We start from the raw sequence: 17,497 nt of genomic DNA on the forward strand, positions 1-17,497 counted from the left end.
ATGTAAATGTTGGAATGTTTGTAATATCGGCTTCCGCTATAACTACTAGTGGCGGGTGAAACGCCGATAGCTGTGGGCTGATCTAAAGGGAAATAGAGGGGGAGAACGGAAGAACCCATAGGACAGTGCGCGGTAGACTTTTCCGATGAACCTGCAAGGAAACAGAAATGGAAGAAAGGGATATATTGATTCTGATACTCTCATGCAGTCAGAACGTGGAGGGGAGAAACGTGAGAGTTGACATTCTCCGGCTCGGTGATCTCGGGGACGTGAAAAGGAAAAAAGAAAGCATACAGCTGGCAAAAGATGATACATCATAGAATACAGGGATAGTCAGCACTGATATTCAAGTCTACTATTTATCACACTTTTTGCATTAATTACTTGAGGATAGTAGAAGAATATATATAGTTCAGGGATTAAGCATGTAGAGTAGACTAATGAAATCTAAATGAAATCAAACAAAGCCATCTTCTTTACTGATCACAGATCACCTTGAGCCTCGCATATTTCGATAATGCAGGGAGTACATCTAGTACTTATAGTACATCCCACGCCTGCAGATCCAACCCGAATAGGCCCGGTGACTTGCGCTTTGATCCTGTTGGGCACGGCTTGGGCTGACAGCATGAGGCTGTGAAAAGCCAGACACCATATGATAGTTCATGTTGCTTTACAAGGCCCATCACACTATTTCAATTACGCTATGTCAAGTAGTATGACGATTTATTCACTAGATATGTATCGACAGGATAATGCGCCCGGTCCAAATCGCTGTACAAGAAGCATAAGTTCAGACAGACGCGATAATTAAAAAAAACACGAGAATGGATCAAGTAAGATATGAGCACACGTAAAAAATAATCAGCTCGTCAGTCGTACAACGCTCAGAACTATATTATAAGAATATTTGAACGCCGGTATGTAAATGGTACAATAAATCACGTCGAAACCAGATGCATCCGGGAGAAAGCGTAAACAACAAAGAATAAAAAGAATAGAAAAAAACAAACAAGCGCTATCGCTTTCGTTAATAATGAGAATATGTCTCGTACTGCGATGGATAAGGATCCGTCGAAGCCTGGGGCTGTGACCACGCACTGCGCAGGCGGCGTTCTGACAAGAATATTAGAATCGACACATCCATCAAATCATTCCAAGAGTATAGAGTAAGACATACCTTTTTCGAAATCCCGCCACCTCTTCATCGTGATCTTCGTACTATCAAACTCACCCTCGGCATCACCGTGTCCCTTATCCTTCTCGCCAGCCGTCTTACGGGTATCACCCCAACTGAAATCATCGAACTTCCAGAAGGCATACATCGGCAGGATGAAGTTCCACACTGGAAGCGAGAGGAGGTAAATCAGCATCCAGAGGACGTAGACGAATTTGTGTGCTGTGACGACGATCAAGACACCCGGTAGACCCAGGACCAGGGCAAGCAGGACCAGTGGGATGACCTGGACGGGCTTCTTGACAATGGAGACAATGACGACGTATATGGTGAACGAGATGGCGGCGGGCAAGACGAGGGTTCCGATAAGTTCGATGAAGATAACGAACTGCATGCTGAAGCAGAAGGTTCCGCACAGGTCGCGCACGAGGACCAGTTCGAAGAGGTTGTGGACGGTACTGTTGATCCAGCGACGGCGCTGGGAGAGCAAGACGAGGAATGCGTCTGGCACGACTGTTTTGCAAACGGCTTGCGGGACGAAGATCTGTTTGCGTTTCGGGAAGGTCTTGAGCATCAGGGTGGTTAGGTAGCGATCTTCACCGAGGAGCAGTAGGTTCTTCTTGTGCAGGGTGTCGACCACGTTTTCCGAGTAGTGTTCGACGATATCTGGGTTTGCGAGGATAGGCACCCAGTAGTTCTGGCCGCCCTTGGGGGCTTTGATTCGGTACATGGTGAAACATCCAGGGAGACAGGTTACACCACCGAAGACGGATTCGAATGATTTGGCTTGGTGGTGAGAGATAAAGTACCTGTCATGGAATTAGTTATTCTGCCGGTTACCCTATAAACGGTAGAGAACTTACTCGAAGACCTGGATCATTGTTACCCAGCTGTCGGTCTTGTTTGCAATCTTAGTTTCTCCACAGAGACCCATGATTTCTGGGTCCTTGACCATGGCCGAAACCATGTGGGTCAAGCTATCTGGGAACACCTTTGTATCGGCATCGACCATGAGAACAACCTCGTAGAAGTCAGGCGCAATGCCGGTGACATTCCACAAGCCATTGAACATCTCGAACTCGAGTTCAGTCATACGCTCGTCGAACATAACCTTCTGCAGGAAAGACATGAGAACAATCTGACTGTCTCGCTTGCCTCGGTTACCAGGCTTTGACTGGGTCGACTCCTGGGGAGTTCCGCACTTAACAATCACCATCATGGGAACACGCTGCTGCTTCTCCAATGGGATGATCGAAGCATCGCCGTAGTCGTAGAATCCAGTGTAGACCTTGGCCATGTTGTGTCGTTTGGAGCCAGTAGCCACAGCCACATATGAGTAGGGCTCAACCTCATCCTTGGGGACAACAGGGTCCTTGAGCATACCCAACACAATATCCGGGGTGGAGAACTCCTCTCCCTTACCCTTGATAATACCATCACAAATGACCAAGATAGTTTTGTGGCTGTTCGGGTAGTCGGTCATGGCAATAGAATCCAACGTCGACCTAATACCCTCTTCACCTTCAGAGTAGCAAGTAATGAGACAAAGACTGTGAGCCAGAGGGTAGCCGAATGGTTGCCATTCAGGTGGAGGCTGAGGAACAACAGCCTCATGGATGAAACCAGCAGGACCCAAGCCATCGTGGTCCGTTGATAGTGTAGCATAACCCGCATCTTGCTGACCCTGAGTGGGAGGAACCAAGCTAGTCCGACTAGCAGCAGCATTATGCCGAGAGTTATCAGCGCTGAGAGTGCCTCCGCTACCGCTGTGGCTTAACTTGTACATAGTCCCCGGGTTGGAATTGGAGCTGGGCATCAGACGAGTAGTCGAGTTCTGGCTAGCCATCGTGACATATATCGGCTTTTGCTTGCTACCAGCGCTGCTGTTCACATTGTACGGGCTTGAGAAACGGGAAGTGGTCGGGAGAAAACTGGCACGTTTGCTGAGGCGATCTGTAATGACGGTTTCGGCGATTCGTGGAGCGGGCCGGTAGATATCGTTCGACCAGTCTTCAATCTGTTGATTGCGAGTCCTGGCGTCGGAGGACATACTCGTGCTCTGCGCGGCAAACCTGGGTGCCAGGAACCACTGGAAGAGCAGGGCGAAAGCGAATTTGACACCCACGATAGAGAGAATGAAGATCAGGGACACGTAGAGCACGACTTTCGACGCGATACAGCCAACCGTATCAGTGTCGATGCTGCCGACTTTGATAATCTGCGCCAAGCACTTGCCGATCTTCTTCTCCTCCCCGCTTTGTAGGTAGTAGGTAAGATCAACACCGCGGACATGTGGATTCTTGCGAAGCTCGTCAAATTGTTTGGGATAGGACACCTGAGTACGGTCAAACCAGGCAAGAAGATCGAGGTCGAGCACGTTTCCGGAGTAAATCGCCAGATTGCGACTCTTGTTCTTTGTATCCTCCCATGTATAGTACACATCCCCATCACTTTTCAGCGAGTAGAAAGGCTCACGGGCCGCCTTGCTGGTATGGCAAGCCCAGCCCGTGTAATATGGATCGGTCAAATTCGGCGAGGACGAACCATCCTGGTTGAAGGGCGCACAAGGGAAGTACCATCCAAGATCGCCAGCAGAATTTGTTGGAATATCGCTGTCAGTCTGAGCCGTAATCAATCCCTTGCACGCACCGTTGACCTGTTGGAAAAAGAAACTGCCATCCTGTCCGCCATACTTGTGCGGCAAGTCGTAGATCACATTCGAACCAGCGGGGATACCAGTGACAGCAGGGTGCTTGGAACCGGATAGGTCATAGGCCTTTCCGTGGAAGATCATGTAATTGGAATTGACTTCATTGACCTTCAATCGAACTGGGGGCGAGCCACAGACCGTAGCCGTGAAACCAAAAGTCAGGAAACCGACGAAAGCACCAATCATCAGAATGATGCTGATAAGGCCGATCTTCTCCCGCCAAGCACTGCGCTGCTCTTTCTGTGGCATGCCGAACCATTTCAGCACAAAGTCCGGGATGAAGAATGTGAGCACTGCACAATATGTGGGCCATAGCTCGGGTGGGCCACTCTGCTCAATAGCCTTCAGGCGTCTCTGCTCATCTGCAGCTCCCTTGGACGACCTCCGCGAACCTCTCTTCTTCTTCTTCGAGCGATGTCTACTAGGAACCCGCTCCATGGGTTTGTTGACATTACCCCGCGCACCGTACAAACCGTCCTTGGTCTTCGTATCCATGCTGCGCGAGCTGTTTGTCTCCGCCTCGCCATCTCTGTTGTCCAATAACGGATCGTTTCCCGTCGCCGAGGGGAAAGTGGGCATGCGGGTTGATTTTTGACGGTAGTGATAATTGGGTTGTTCCCGGTCATCCTTCCTGCGCTCTGGTTTGACCATGCGCTTTTTGTGTCTCTCACCTCGCCGCCCCGATCCATGCGCTCTTCGTCCGTGTCCATTGTTCTTCGGTGACTGGAATGTCGGCGACGGTGTCGGTGGGAGGGGGAAGTGGGGTCGTCGCTGTAAGCGCCCGAGTCGATATCTCGTCGATGACGCTGAGAGGGTTCGCGAAATGCGCGGGCTTCTTCGCGCCGAGGTGAGGGTTTGCCTGGCCTCTGCGGCAAAGACATCTCACTGCTACGAAGGCGACTGATGTTAGTCAATCCAGACTCTCGGGGGTTGTTTACTTGGTTAGGTTCGAATCTGCAGCTGGCGCACTCACTTTAGCTATTTGCGGCTCATCAGCAGCTGGTTGTGTGGAGAAGACTGTTCACGATATGGATCTGTTGTTTGCCGACTGAAACATGTCAAATGCGCAGGCCCGGTCCTCGATAATGCGACTTATGGGACTTGTGATTCTGTTCAAATCTCTTTGAAATCCGTAGGATCTCTCTATTATTGACCAGCAACTAGAGTTGCGGATTGTAAATCGGGGAGTTCTCAGCGAAAGTGGTACGGTCGGCCTGTGCAACGAGGTGGAGAATCAACAACAGTCCCCACCTATGCAAGAAATTGAACCAAGGAAGGATCTAAAACACAGCGAGGAGCGAATGTCGTAGTAATAGGAATAGCGAATGTGCTTTAAAAGGGAAATAAGAAAAAGGGAAGTTCTGAGACAAAGATGTAGAGGGGACTGACGCTTAACCTGAGAGAGGTTAGGCTTGTTTTAGGTACTTTTCATATTAAAACAAAACAAATGGATTTCTTTGTCGCTAGGGGCAATCCCAATCAATCCCAATCAAACCCTCACTACCTAGGTACCCAGGTATCTCCCCAAGTGAATTAGGCTAACTCTTCCACGGTTAACTAGGGATTTTACCACGGTTCATATTAATAAAACACCAAGAAACATCAGAATGGGAACAACAGCCGACAGCCAAGAAGAAATTCCCGTTTGATCACGGGGTCATCTTTCTATTTTGAGCTAAGACCCTGAGTCCACGGGGTCTTAGTTTGAACTGCCACGCCCTAAATAGCCAATTGCCACTTTGTAACGGATAAATATAGTTAAGCTTCCCTATTTCATCATTTCATCCCAGAACCCCTGTGCAAAACCCCGTATAAACTACCTTGTGATACATCTCTATATAAACAATGTTTCGAGTCGGTGTGGTCTAGAATTGAACCCTTTCAAGAGATATAATAAGCGATAATGCACACCATGTATGTATGAATGTAGGAATGCATGAACCCTGGACAAAACAGGGATTTGTACAACCAATCTACATATGTAAATTCCAGCCATAGCACGCATTGGGTACATAGTACTTGAAACAAGTCAAGAATCGGTATTGTCTCGATATAAAATTCCAGGATACCCCGGTCCTACATACGGACTCCGTAGCCCAATGCCAATCCGACCAATATGATCGACACTGGCGGGCCGATCATCACGGCAACCCCCAGAATCCATAGAGCCCATGGGCCCCATAGTGCATATGCACCATTCCCATTCGAATTCGAAGATAAGTTTTTTTTTTCCATCGTCTTCAACCACAAGGAAAGAAACGTATCACATCCTGCAGATAGTTCCTTCCCTTCTCAGTTCGAACCAAGAACCCACATGTGCAGTTTAGAAACCAGCTTGACTTCGGATTTGTTAGGTCTTTACCGTGGAGTCCGGGATCCTCGTCAGGCCACGTTCTTCGGCTCTTACTGGAATGCTGACGGTATCCATATCTCCGCGTCACCAGACGTAGTACGGAGTACAGTAAGCTAACTACGAGTACCCAGTAGCCAGTACTCAGTTCTGTGAGGGATGTCTGGTACTATATAGTCGCCGCATGGGTTATGTCGTCATACAAGCTGAGAGTACCATGCGGTTTGTCTTTGCTTTGACGGTGTGGTTGACTGCTGCAAGGAGCATACATTGACAGATAGATATGGTCGAAGGTAATTGAATAAACTCAATCAGGAAATATGACTTTTGCTCATTTCAGTTACGCTCAAGCCCTCTGTTTCAAATAGTTGTCAACACTAAAAGCTGACCGTCTCTTCTGATTGAGTTCCAGGTACACGGACTTAGGGTAAAAATGTCCGTATAATAGCCAGGTACTTCCACTTTCCAGCTACATCTGCCACGCACAGAGCCCCGGAAAGGTCGGACACTAAGGACACTACTGAACTACTAAAGAGAGACTAAAGACGGCCTAGAGACGGACTAAGGACAATGAGGCACTAAATGCTACTTAAAGGCCCGTCCCCACAGTGAAAGAGGGGAACCGTTCAAAGGTATCTTACTCCGTTGATGTCTTATGCGCTGTTAGACCTGTTAGACCTGTTAGACCGTTTAGACCTGTTAGACTATGGCATGTCTCGGAATGCCCTATTATCAAACCCGATAGGCATCATCTTTGGATTCTTGGCTTTTCTTAGGTTATACGAGAGAATGTGGCAGAGACAATAATAGTTCATCTCCACTCCACCATCTTAGGTAGCGTATGAAACAAAAAAAAAAAAGGATAAAAACATAAAACAATAAAACAATAAAGGACAAGAGAGAACTAGCATGTTGTATTAGTTTTATTTTCTTTTCTTCCCCTCGCTTGGCCTCTCTTTTCCCTTGACGTGCTTGGATGAAAATATCTCTAATAGTGTCGTGTCCACTCTTAGCGATCTTCGCTTTTCTCCACGTCCCCCATAAAGTACTAAATCAGTCGCCTTTCTTCATGGATCCCCAACTTCTCACTTTCGACCTTTCTTAATATCTCTCCACCATGGCCAGTCCTGCCCCAGGACATGAGGCCCTGCCATCTCCCCCACCAGCTTACCTCCGATCCTCACCTCCATTCACCGCATCGCAATCACCACAATCACCACGGACCATCCCGAACCGACCCCAGAGCTTGATCCTCACCCGCAAACCAATCTCTACCTCACACTCCGAAACCTCTCCCGTTATTCAGAATTCGCCACGCTCGCCAGTTAAAATCGCACATGGCGCAGACATTCCCGATGCCTCGAGCGCGCGCATCGAAGGCGCATACAGTGGGCCCACCACACCGCAATTGGAGCTTTCCGAGTTCGCAGACATGTCCCTCAACAGTCCCGTACAGCAGCCGCAGCAAAGCTGGAATCCTGCCGACCCTCCACGGCGAGACCTAACACAGGCCCCGAACTACACACACTCGCATTCGTACGGTCACACCCCAGCGAGCAGCGGCTCATGGTCAGTGGTAGAGCCGCAGAAAGACGATGGACACGGAAACCCGAAAAAGAGCGGCTCCTCGCTAGAGCGCGAGGGTCAGAGCTACGGCTCTTCACGGGGAAGCTTGGATAGCGTGGCGCAGGCGTCAGACAGCTACGAGCCTGAGCCTCTGACCTATCACCACCAGCAACAGCCGCCTGCGGCACATACAAAGAATCCCGCACCCAATGCCGGAGATAACCCATCCGCCTCAACGGACAAGCTTGCCGTTAGACGATCAAGGCTTTCGCGGCCTCTTTCGACATACTCCTCGGCCTCAGACAGTGGTCAACGCCGGAATATCTCCGCATCGCCGTATCTACATGCACGATCCTCCTCACGGAACTCGTTCGGAACCCCCGAAAACAGGTCTTCGTCAGTACTCGATCTACTCAATACATCATACCCGCAGCCGGGCCCAGCCACGCAATTCGACAACTCGCGTCTCCAAGCCTCAGTCGGAAACAACGCCTCTCTCCTTAGCCACAAAGAGACATTCGAGATGTACCTCGCAAACGTAAAGAAAACCGACGACCCAACCGTGCTCTACGAATTCGCCGTGTTCATGGTAAACTCAATGCGCGAGATGCCAGCCATGGACCTCGAAGAGACCAGCCCGATCACGCGCGCCCGTCTACTCCGCGAATCAAAATCCATCCTCCAGCGCCTCGCAGACCGTAGCTTCCCCTTTGCACAGTACTATCTTGGCGACGGGTACGCATCAGGCCTGTTCAGCAAAGGCGCCGAAGACCACGACCGATCCTTCCCGCTCTTCCTCGCAGCTAGCAAACACGGCCACGTCGAAGCCTGCTACCGCACAGCGCTTTGCTACGAATTCGGCTGGGGATGTCGTGTCGACGGAAGCCGCGCAGTCCAGTTCTACCGTCAGGCAGCGTCGAAAAACCACCCGGGTGCCATGATGCGCATGGCCAACGCCTGTATTGCTGGCGATATGGGACTGGGCAAGCGGTACCGCGAGGGTGTTAAGTGGCTGAAGCGCGCGACCGAGTCTGCAGACACGCAGTATAACGCCGGTCCGTATGAGCTCGGTGTGATGCACGAGAGGGGTTTCGGAGAGGATGTCTTCCCCGATGCCACTTATGCAGCGCAGCTATTTACTAAATCCGCTGAGCTGGGCCATGTTGAGGCTTGCTATCGTCTCGGCGATGCGTACGAGCATGGGAGATTGAATTGTCCACGCGACCCGGCGCTCAGTATTCATTTCTACACCGGTGCCGCGCAGAATGGGCATGCGGTGGCGATGATGGCGCTTTGTGCGTGGTATCTCGTTGGTGCGGAGCCTGTCCTCGAGAAGGATGAGAGCGAGGCGTATGAGTGGGCTCTCCGGGCTGCGAATCTCGGCCTCGCGAAGGCTCAGTATGCTGTCGGCTACTTTACTGAAATGGGTATTGGCTGTCGTCGTGATCCTCTCGAGTCGAATGTGTGGTATGTCAAGGCGGCAGACCAGGGGGATGAACGAGCTAAGCATCGCATTGCTACAATCCGAGCTGCGGCAGAAGGTTCATATGCAGGCGTGGGTGGTCGCAATGGAGCGACCCGCAACGGAGGCCGACTCAAGAAAGCCGAGCGCAAGGATAAGAACCCAAGTAATGGCCAGGGTGAGTGAACCAAACTAGATTTTGATATCGATACACATTTTTCTAACGATATGGATTATCCAGAAGCCGAAATTGAAAAGCCAGCCAAACAGAAACGATTCGTCATTTTCTAATTTAATATCCAACCCAAATCCCTTTATGACCTGATCTTTTCCAACAGTCTAGATCGCACACTTCCAAGCATTTGAAACCAACCTCACGAGCACAGCCTACGACAATACATACATAATCCCCATCCCAACCTCTGCATAACACCCGCGCAAGCAAAGCGCTCGCATGAAATCTGTCATTTTACAAGCGATTTGAACCCAAATCTCAATCTGGATCTTGCAATTCACAACCCCATTATTGAAATTTTCGTCTTTCTCAAGTATCGAGCTGATACCTCATATCGAATCTGTTTATACCACTCTCCTTTCCGTATCTACTCTACATCTTCCATCTCATTTCTCTTTCGTCCGATCATCTATTTGCGTGGTGGTTTCCATCTGCATTCATTCCTTTGCGCTCACACTCATCTTCGAATGAATATATGAGTTTACTTGTCGCTGGTTTCCGGGATTTGTTCATTCTCCGGCGTTGTAAAATCTTATTCTTACTCAGACAATCTATCATTCTATTGAGGGTATTGTATGCATTTCATCGTATTTTGGGAATATCTTGTGAATTCCTATTAACTTGTTTCCCTTTTTTTGGATTATCTCATTCTTGTATTCTTGATAAATTGTGGGGGTAAAGACATGAATTCCTTGTTGGCTTTTTTATAGAGGCCACTTCAAATCCATTGCTTACACTTCTATTCTACTCGCTGAGTCGCAACCGATCCCTTTGCTCCACCATTCTTTCCAGATGTTCCCCATCTTCAGATCCGCCTAGCGAATAGCGTCGGTTTGATCATATCCTCGAGGATGTCATTCGGGGTTGCTATGGGTGTGGGTGCCCATATCGTTTCCACATTGTGACCACGCAGGTAGACAGTATGTTCCAATTTGGTATCACAGATTTGACAATGTTGAAGGTAGGTTCCCTGGTCGGTGAGAGGTTGCCCGAGTGCTCTAAGATGGGGAATTGCTCTCGGATTGTGCTGCTTCTTAAATATCACTTGCGAATCTTTTTCCGTATTCTTGAATAGTTCTTTAGATGGTTTTACCCCTATTTATGTTAGAGTGAAACAACAAGTACAGGTTATAGAATACAGAAGAATGCGGGGCTAAATAGGATTAAAACGTGTAGATCGACTTTTCCATTCATTGCTTCGTTGACTATATCATACAGTCAAGCAGCACATTATGTTGTGCCTTAAAATCCAGGTTTGTACACGGAGAGAGCCGAGAAGTATTTGGAAAGAGCAGAGAAGTGCTGATGTTTGGCCAAAATTACAGTTGTTTGCATGGATATAATGTATAAAACCCATTGAAGATATCTGAAAACGAAGTGGAAAATTGTCAGTCCTAGATATGGGAAATATTGAAGGCGGCGTGAGTCGAACGGCGACGCCACGTAACCTCCACATGGTGTAGGACCAATCAAGTGCATCGTAGCAAGTCTATGCTCTACTTCCTTAATTAAGCTTGCGTGAATTTAAAAAAAAATAGGTTTCTTCTCTTTGATTGAGCGTGTCATCCTTAGTGTAGGGGCCATGCTAATCTTCTCTGTATATTTCATTTGACCATATGCCCCGAAGGGCGGAATAACTATGCGTTCACTTCAATATAACCTCACCTTTCGGCAAAATTACACCGCCTAGGATATACAACAAAACCTCATAAGAGGAAAGAGGAAACATAATTGTATAGAGACTAGGTTTTTTTTTTTCTATTTTTCTATTGCATTTCAAGAGGTTTATCATCAGTCACAGTTCACCATGACTGTCAGATCAAAAGTTATAGCTGAAAGTGGCATCTGGCAGATAAAACCTAGCAGCGCTTGTAAATTATGATACGGTGTATGTAGAACATGTTTAACAAATAATCCTTATTAAATCGTTGTGAAATACACGAGCTTCTTAACCCTGTGGCATACTGATGCTGAATCTTTTCAAGATCTGACGGGTGGACTTTGCATTGAGCTGGTAGGAGCAAATGAATACGAATAACAAGTTAGAATATCAAACACAACGGAAATATCAATTTTAATATGATCTAAAGGTGTAGGGTGTCATGCGGGGCAGTGTATAATCATGCTGACGCCCCCAATATTTCTCAGCTGGCGGGTTTCCCCGCCGGATGATCTTCATGCCTGTGATCAGTAATCAAGTACGTTAACAGAAACAACTTTGGCACCGATTCTCATCTGTTTTCTCCCCACTGAATTCATCAGCCATGGGTGTTCATGTAGTTTCAAAGTTGGATAACCGCCAGCATGCGAGCTTCAATCTTGAAGCCGCTGCTCAGCGGGAACTATCGGACTCTTCAGTAAGAATTCGCACGCAATTGATCAGCCTCAGTTCTAACAACTTGAGCTATGCCCGCATGGGCGGATTCTTACGTTGGTAAGTTTTCAACACCTACACAAACTGGACGAGACTGTTGCAAAACCACCTAAAATGAGATTCTGATCAATTACTCGCAGGTGGGACGCATACCCCGTATCTGAAGACTATCCCGCACCATACAACGACCCATCAGCCTGGGGAATCGTCCCAGCCTGGGGTTATGCAACTGTGGAAGAGACGACAATCCCAGAATTACCCAAAGGAACCGTCCTTTACGGATTCTGGCCCACAACCAGCACGCCAACCGATCTCAAACTCAAACACGGCGCACCAGAAGGCCACTGGATCGAGACCAGTGAGCATCGCCAGCAATTGATGCCACTGTACAACCGCTACACGGTAACCCCGACCACGACCCCAATCTCCGAGCTCACCGCGACGCTCAATCCCCTTTCAGATTCTGCACGGGATGAACTAGACCGCATGGCCTGGACCACGCTGTTCCTTGGCGGGGTAGCTGGGTTCGTTCTCAGCGAGTATGTCTTCTCGTCCAACCCAAACCAACCCCCCATCCATCCCCTGGGAAACCAAGCTGGTTTGCAATGGACCCTGTCCGACGGGGACTTGTCATCCGCAGTGGTAGTGAACCTGGCCGCGTCGACTAAAACGGCCCGTATTTTCTCATACTACCTGTCGCGGAAGCCGGATAACTCGGCACCCCTTGGCTTGTTGCAGGTTACATCGGCTGTGTCACGCATGGAGGAGGCGGATCGGAATCTGCCTACTTCTGTTCCTTCGAAGGTGGTTACGTATGGGGATGTTGATTCTAAGGAGTCTGCGGAGTGGCTGGTTAGCCGCAAGCCCTCGAAGATTGTTATTGTTGACTTTGGTGGTCGTGGGAATTCTGTGAAGGATACACTTTCTCTGATCAAGAATACTGTCGAGTTGCAAGATTGCAAGATTGTTATTGTCCAGGTTGGCAATGAGCAGAAGGTATACTCGACAGAGGAAATCATTGCTGGGCAAGCAGCGATGGCGGAGCTTGGGAAGGTCCAATATAACACTTCTGGTGTTCAAGACACCATACTCGAAACTGTTGGCCCGGAAGCCTACTTCGCAATAAAAGAGACACAGTGGGAGAAATGGCTCGATGAGCGACACTTGAGCGAGCCGGGGATGAAGATTGTATTTGGTAGCGGTGTTTCTGGTGCAGATGGTGTCGAGGGAGGGTGGGAGAGACTTTGTCATGGACAAGTCGGAGCCGAAGAGGGATTGGTCTACAAGCTGCAATGAGACTTGGTATTTAACATTCATGAATTTGGATATAGTATTTAACAGATAGAATGAGAAGGAATTCGCGAAAATAAAGCCCTCAAGGCTCGACATTATTCCGAAGATCATTGAAGTTCACTCAACATTAATGCTGGAGTACAAAAGTAGTAGACAAAAGAAGAGTCCAAACTCAAACAGACTATACGACCTGTTCGTATCGGGGAGCAGGCTCCATGGTGTGAATGCTCGCACTTTGCTCACTTGACGAACGCGCAGAATTGATCTCCACCAACATGGGCTGCTCACAAATATTCAATTGAGTAGCTGTCGACACGATCAAGTCCGAAAAGCGATCGCTGTAGGCAGGAGGTGGACTTTGGCTTCCCTGCATAAGTAGTATATCTTGCCCATAAATTGACGCATTATCTCCCATCACATTAGCTGTCATATAAATTTTAAAAGGCATAACTTCCGTAATCTAGATTCCGTCAGCTGTATGTTATAAAAACTCAATGGGTCATTTGCATACCACGCCTATTACATCACCTATCTCATTGTGGAACTCAGCAGTGATAGAAACCTCATGAGCGATCTTGAGGTGTTTGGTCGAGATACTCTGCGAGCAAGCGTCGAGACTCCGAGGCAAAGAAACGGGCGTGGTAAAGCGCCATTCAATCTCAGAGTCGTCATCCACCGGGGACTCATCTCGAGAGAAATCGACGGTCTTTGAGAAAACAGTCTGACTTTGTACTGCAGTGATAAAACGCATGTTGTGTTGCGCTGATTCTGCAGCAGTAGCATCCAACCGCGCAGTCTGTTTCTCGATCACTTTTATTGTGACAGTGTTGAGCTTGGCGTATTTCAATAACGGTGCAAACCAGCATTCCACAGGAAATGTGCAACCAAAGGGAACGTTCCGGTCAGTGATGGAGAGGCAGTATTGGATATTTTTGTCGGAGTGACCCTCAAGAGTCTAGATATGTTTAGTTATTTGCATGCGGTTAAATTCTCCCATTAATAGTACTAACCAGTGGGCAATGTGGTCTTAAATAACTTGTCTCCAAATCGGAAACCTGGTAAATCCTAACTGGCTTCGAGACCACGAAATCGCTTTTGAGGCGTCGCTCGATAATGGCCTCTACGCGATATGTGTGATATTGATGGTTTGGCCCAGTGGCTGTGTCGAAGACCTTACTTGGGAGGGGAATATCGAATAAAAATGCGTGGTCTCCTGCCGGCATTTGGAATGCGTTGAGTGTTTTCGAAGAAGCAAGTGGTTGTTCTTGCTCGAATGTGATCTGTTCGCGATTCTCTGATCCCAAGATTCCTTCAATGGGACTATATAAGGAAGTAAGAACAGAGTCAATAGCGAACTACGGGGTAGGGGTCCTCACATTGCAAATATTCCCCTCAATCTGACTTTGATACTTTTGACGGAGACGACTTGCGCAAGTGTGAGATTGAGTCTTCCTGTAACAGACACTGGATGCCGATCTTCTGAAATGAAAATGCATGCTTGATCAAGACTGATGAAATATGAGTTAGATTATTATGAAAAGGTTTAGGAGGAACAATTGTACCTCAACTCAGACCGGGTGATTTGTTTGCGGAACATGGTCGAATATGCAAGCAATATTTAGCTCGATAAATTAAAGGTTAGAATAATGATGCAATTGAATATGAGTTGGCCAATTTATAGTGGGAAATCATGGCACATTGTCTGTTCTTTATACTTGTGTCCGCGCAACGGAGCGGACATTCCTAAACGGGGTCGGGGAGTTGATTTAAAGGTCGCAAACCTTACAAGGGCAGGTCTTCGTCACGGAAGGAATGCCGACATTCTTGTGATGCTGTCTAAACACGTATGTTTCAATAATTTGCGCAAAGCTTTCAAGGTCAGTCCTTGAAGACTTCTTTCTGAGGACTTTGATAGGGGCATTCCTTGATCTATGACGGAGCATCTTATCCTCCCACCATCATATGACTGTTACTTCTCAAAGTACATACGTATATCTACAATTCATCATAGTACTAGCGCTACTTTGTCTCATCTCAAAAAGCTTGGTAACGTTTCGGAGAACATATTCGGAAATAGAAACCATCTCAGGCGATGCCATGTTAGCTAGCTTGTTTTACGTAGAGTTTTTAGGTAGGTGATCATACCCCTTCTAAAAGGCCTAATTCTTTGATTAGAACAGTGAATTCTTTGATCATAACATTGTTATAGTATCTTCAAGATCCTTCAGGAATAGAAGGTGCTTTCCAACTACCAAAGTAAACATGTGGCGATAGTTGCAAAGAATATTTTGAGCCCAACTTTTGTGAAATTGATATACAATTAATTGGTCACAGTTTTTTGTAGAAACTCTCCAGTTAATTTGATTATATCTTATAACTTAAGATACTTACAGGTTAAAAGCAGCCTTTGCACCGATCTTTTTCCGAGCAGTTGGTGGGCCCATATGCGAAATATGCGAAGGAGAGTCACCGCCGTGGACGGGATCTCTCGAGGGTGGATAGAAAAGTGTAAACCGACCAATGAAACAAGGATAATCCAGTCCAACTGCGGGCAGGAGTATAATTGAGAGAAAAATTCGAAACGGAACGCACACTGGCCTTTAGAAACCGTAGAAAAAAACAACCACTCCATACAGTGATAAATATACTTCAATATGCCACCAAAGAAAGCAGTTGAAGCGCCTACAAACAATGTCGTCGCCTTCGGGCGCGTCAAGTCCAACCTCAAGATGGGTTGTGTTGGCCTGCCAAACGTGGGAAAGAGTTCGCTGTTCAACTTGATGACGGAGCAGAGCGCGGCGGCAGAAAATTACCCATTCTGCACCATCGAGCCTAATGAAGCCCGTTGCGTTGTTCCTGATCCCCGATATGTAAGTTCTTCCCCTTTTCTTAATTCTGTGTGGGCAATTCCCACGTGATGGATCTTAGCCCTGTCGGGAGGCTCGTTCCCTTTTGGATCATTTAAATATAACATTAGGATGAGCTCATAACTAATAATGTGAGATAGGACTTCCTGTGTAAGATCTGGAACCCACCTAGCAAGTACCCGGCGTATTTGCAGGTTACCGACATCGCAGGATTGATCAAGGGCGCGAGTGAGGGTGCCGGTTTGGGAAATGCCTTCTTGAGTCATATTCAGGCTGTGGATGGCATGTACCACGTTGTCAGAGCATTTGATAACGATGAGGTTCTCCATGTGGATGACTCCGTTGACCCTGTTCGTGACTTGGGTAAGAACTCCCCCTTGAAAGATGCAGGAGAGATATATGCTAATGGTGCTATGACAGATACCATCCAGAGCGAGCTGTGTAAGAAGGATTTGGATATTCTCGCCAAGGCTAAGGTTGCTGAAGAGGCAATTGTGCGGAAGGCTGGAGGAAAATTCAAGATGCTGCCGCTGTTCGACGAGACAACCGCTAAGATCAAGGCGGTATGTCACCTCCTCTCTTGAAAGATATGTGTAGTTTGCTAACTTCTCTACAGCTCTTGGAACAGGATAAGCCTGTTAGAGATGGAGAGTGGACGACTCCTGAAATCGAGTTGATCAACGAGAAGGTTTGTCCAGAATTCTGTAATACTCAAGAGACAATGCTGACAATCTCAAGCTCCGCCTCATCACTACCAAGCCGGTAATCTACCTCATCAACCTTACAATGAAGGACTACCTCCGCCAAAAATGCAAATACCTGCCCAAGATCGCAGAGTGGGTCAAGGCCCACGGCGGCCAAGGCTCAGATATCATCCCCTTCTCCGTCGAGTTTGAGGAGAAGCTGTGGTCCCTGCGGGATGACAAGGCAGCGCTGGATGCCTTCGTGGCTGAAAGTAAGGTTCCGAGTCGCCTAGGAAAGATTACCACCGAAGGTATGCCCCCGATATTCGCCTCGCTTACCGTACCCCATACTAACAGTCACGACAGGCTTCACCAAGCTGGGACTGCAGTATTACTTCACTGCTGGCGAGAAAGAGATCCGCTGCTGGCCGATCAAGCAAGGAACATTGGCTCCCCAAGCAGCTGGTGTCATTCACGGCGACTTTGAGCGCGGTTTCATCAAGGCTGAAGTTGTGGCGTACAAGGACTTCCATGATCTCTGCAATGGTGAGAAGTCCATGGGCCCCATCAAAGCCGCTGGAAAGTACAGACAGGAGGGTAAGTCTTATGTCGTTCAAGATGGCGACATTGTGCACTTCCAGTTCAATGTTGCACCCCCCAAGAAGAAGTAGAGACCTCAATTCAGAGTTCCAACTCGCAAGGGATCACGGTACATGGATTCTACTACTTCGTGGAGTGCGGGAGGAAATTCAGTATACTGTTGCACTTATTACAGTAAAT

The 17,497-nt window shown here is 47.9% G+C and overlaps 5 protein-coding genes across 5 annotated transcripts; 3 read left to right on the forward strand and 2 right to left on the reverse strand.

The window, feature by feature from the left end:
• Positions 1-1,030: 1,030 nt before the first annotated feature.
• Positions 1,031-4,538, reverse strand: chsF (chitin synthase CHS3; the record flags this gene model as incomplete). The annotated part of the gene is made up of 3 exons (XM_056877072.1): positions 1,031-1,116; positions 1,181-1,986; positions 2,041-4,538. The coding sequence occupies 3 exons, from the start codon at positions 4,536-4,538 to the stop codon at positions 1,031-1,033; spliced, it is 3,390 nt and encodes a 1,129-aa protein (XP_056725652.1).
• A 2,816-nt stretch (positions 4,539-7,354) lies between these two features.
• chs3 (putative chitin synthase activator (Chs3)) lies at positions 7,355-9,451 on the forward strand (the record flags this gene model as incomplete). The annotated part of the gene is made up of 1 exon (XM_056877073.1): positions 7,355-9,451. The coding sequence occupies one exon, from the start codon at positions 7,355-7,357 to the stop codon at positions 9,449-9,451; it is 2,097 nt and encodes a 698-aa protein (XP_056725653.1).
• A 2,313-nt stretch (positions 9,452-11,764) lies between these two features.
• Positions 11,765-13,170, forward strand: N7487_009344 (DUF2855 family protein; the record flags this gene model as incomplete). The annotated part of the gene is made up of 2 exons (XM_056877074.1): positions 11,765-11,934; positions 12,015-13,170. The coding sequence occupies 2 exons, from the start codon at positions 11,765-11,767 to the stop codon at positions 13,168-13,170; spliced, it is 1,326 nt and encodes a 441-aa protein (XP_056725654.1).
• Positions 13,171-13,348: 178 nt separating this feature from the next.
• On the reverse strand, positions 13,349-14,390 carry N7487_009345 (uncharacterized protein; the record flags this gene model as incomplete). Its single annotated transcript, XM_056877075.1, has 3 exons — positions 13,349-13,627; positions 13,679-14,122; positions 14,178-14,390. 3 exons carry the CDS (start codon positions 14,388-14,390, stop codon positions 13,349-13,351), a joined length of 936 nt encoding a protein of 311 aa, XP_056725655.1.
• Positions 14,391-15,821: 1,431 nt separating this feature from the next.
• N7487_009346 (YchF/Obg family ATPase) lies at positions 15,822-17,388 on the forward strand (the record flags this gene model as incomplete). Its single annotated transcript, XM_056877076.1, has 6 exons — positions 15,822-16,037; positions 16,175-16,397; positions 16,455-16,597; positions 16,651-16,722; positions 16,773-17,028; positions 17,084-17,388. The coding sequence occupies 6 exons, from the start codon at positions 15,822-15,824 to the stop codon at positions 17,386-17,388; spliced, it is 1,215 nt and encodes a 404-aa protein (XP_056725656.1).
• Between the last annotated feature and the right edge of the window lie 109 nt (positions 17,389-17,497).

The sequence above is a fragment of the Penicillium crustosum genome (assembly GCF_028827405.1).
Source record: "Penicillium crustosum strain IBT 35664 chromosome Unknown utg000004l_segment0_segment0, whole genome shotgun sequence".
NCBI classification, from domain to species: Eukaryota; Fungi; Ascomycota; class Eurotiomycetes; order Eurotiales; family Aspergillaceae; genus Penicillium; species Penicillium crustosum.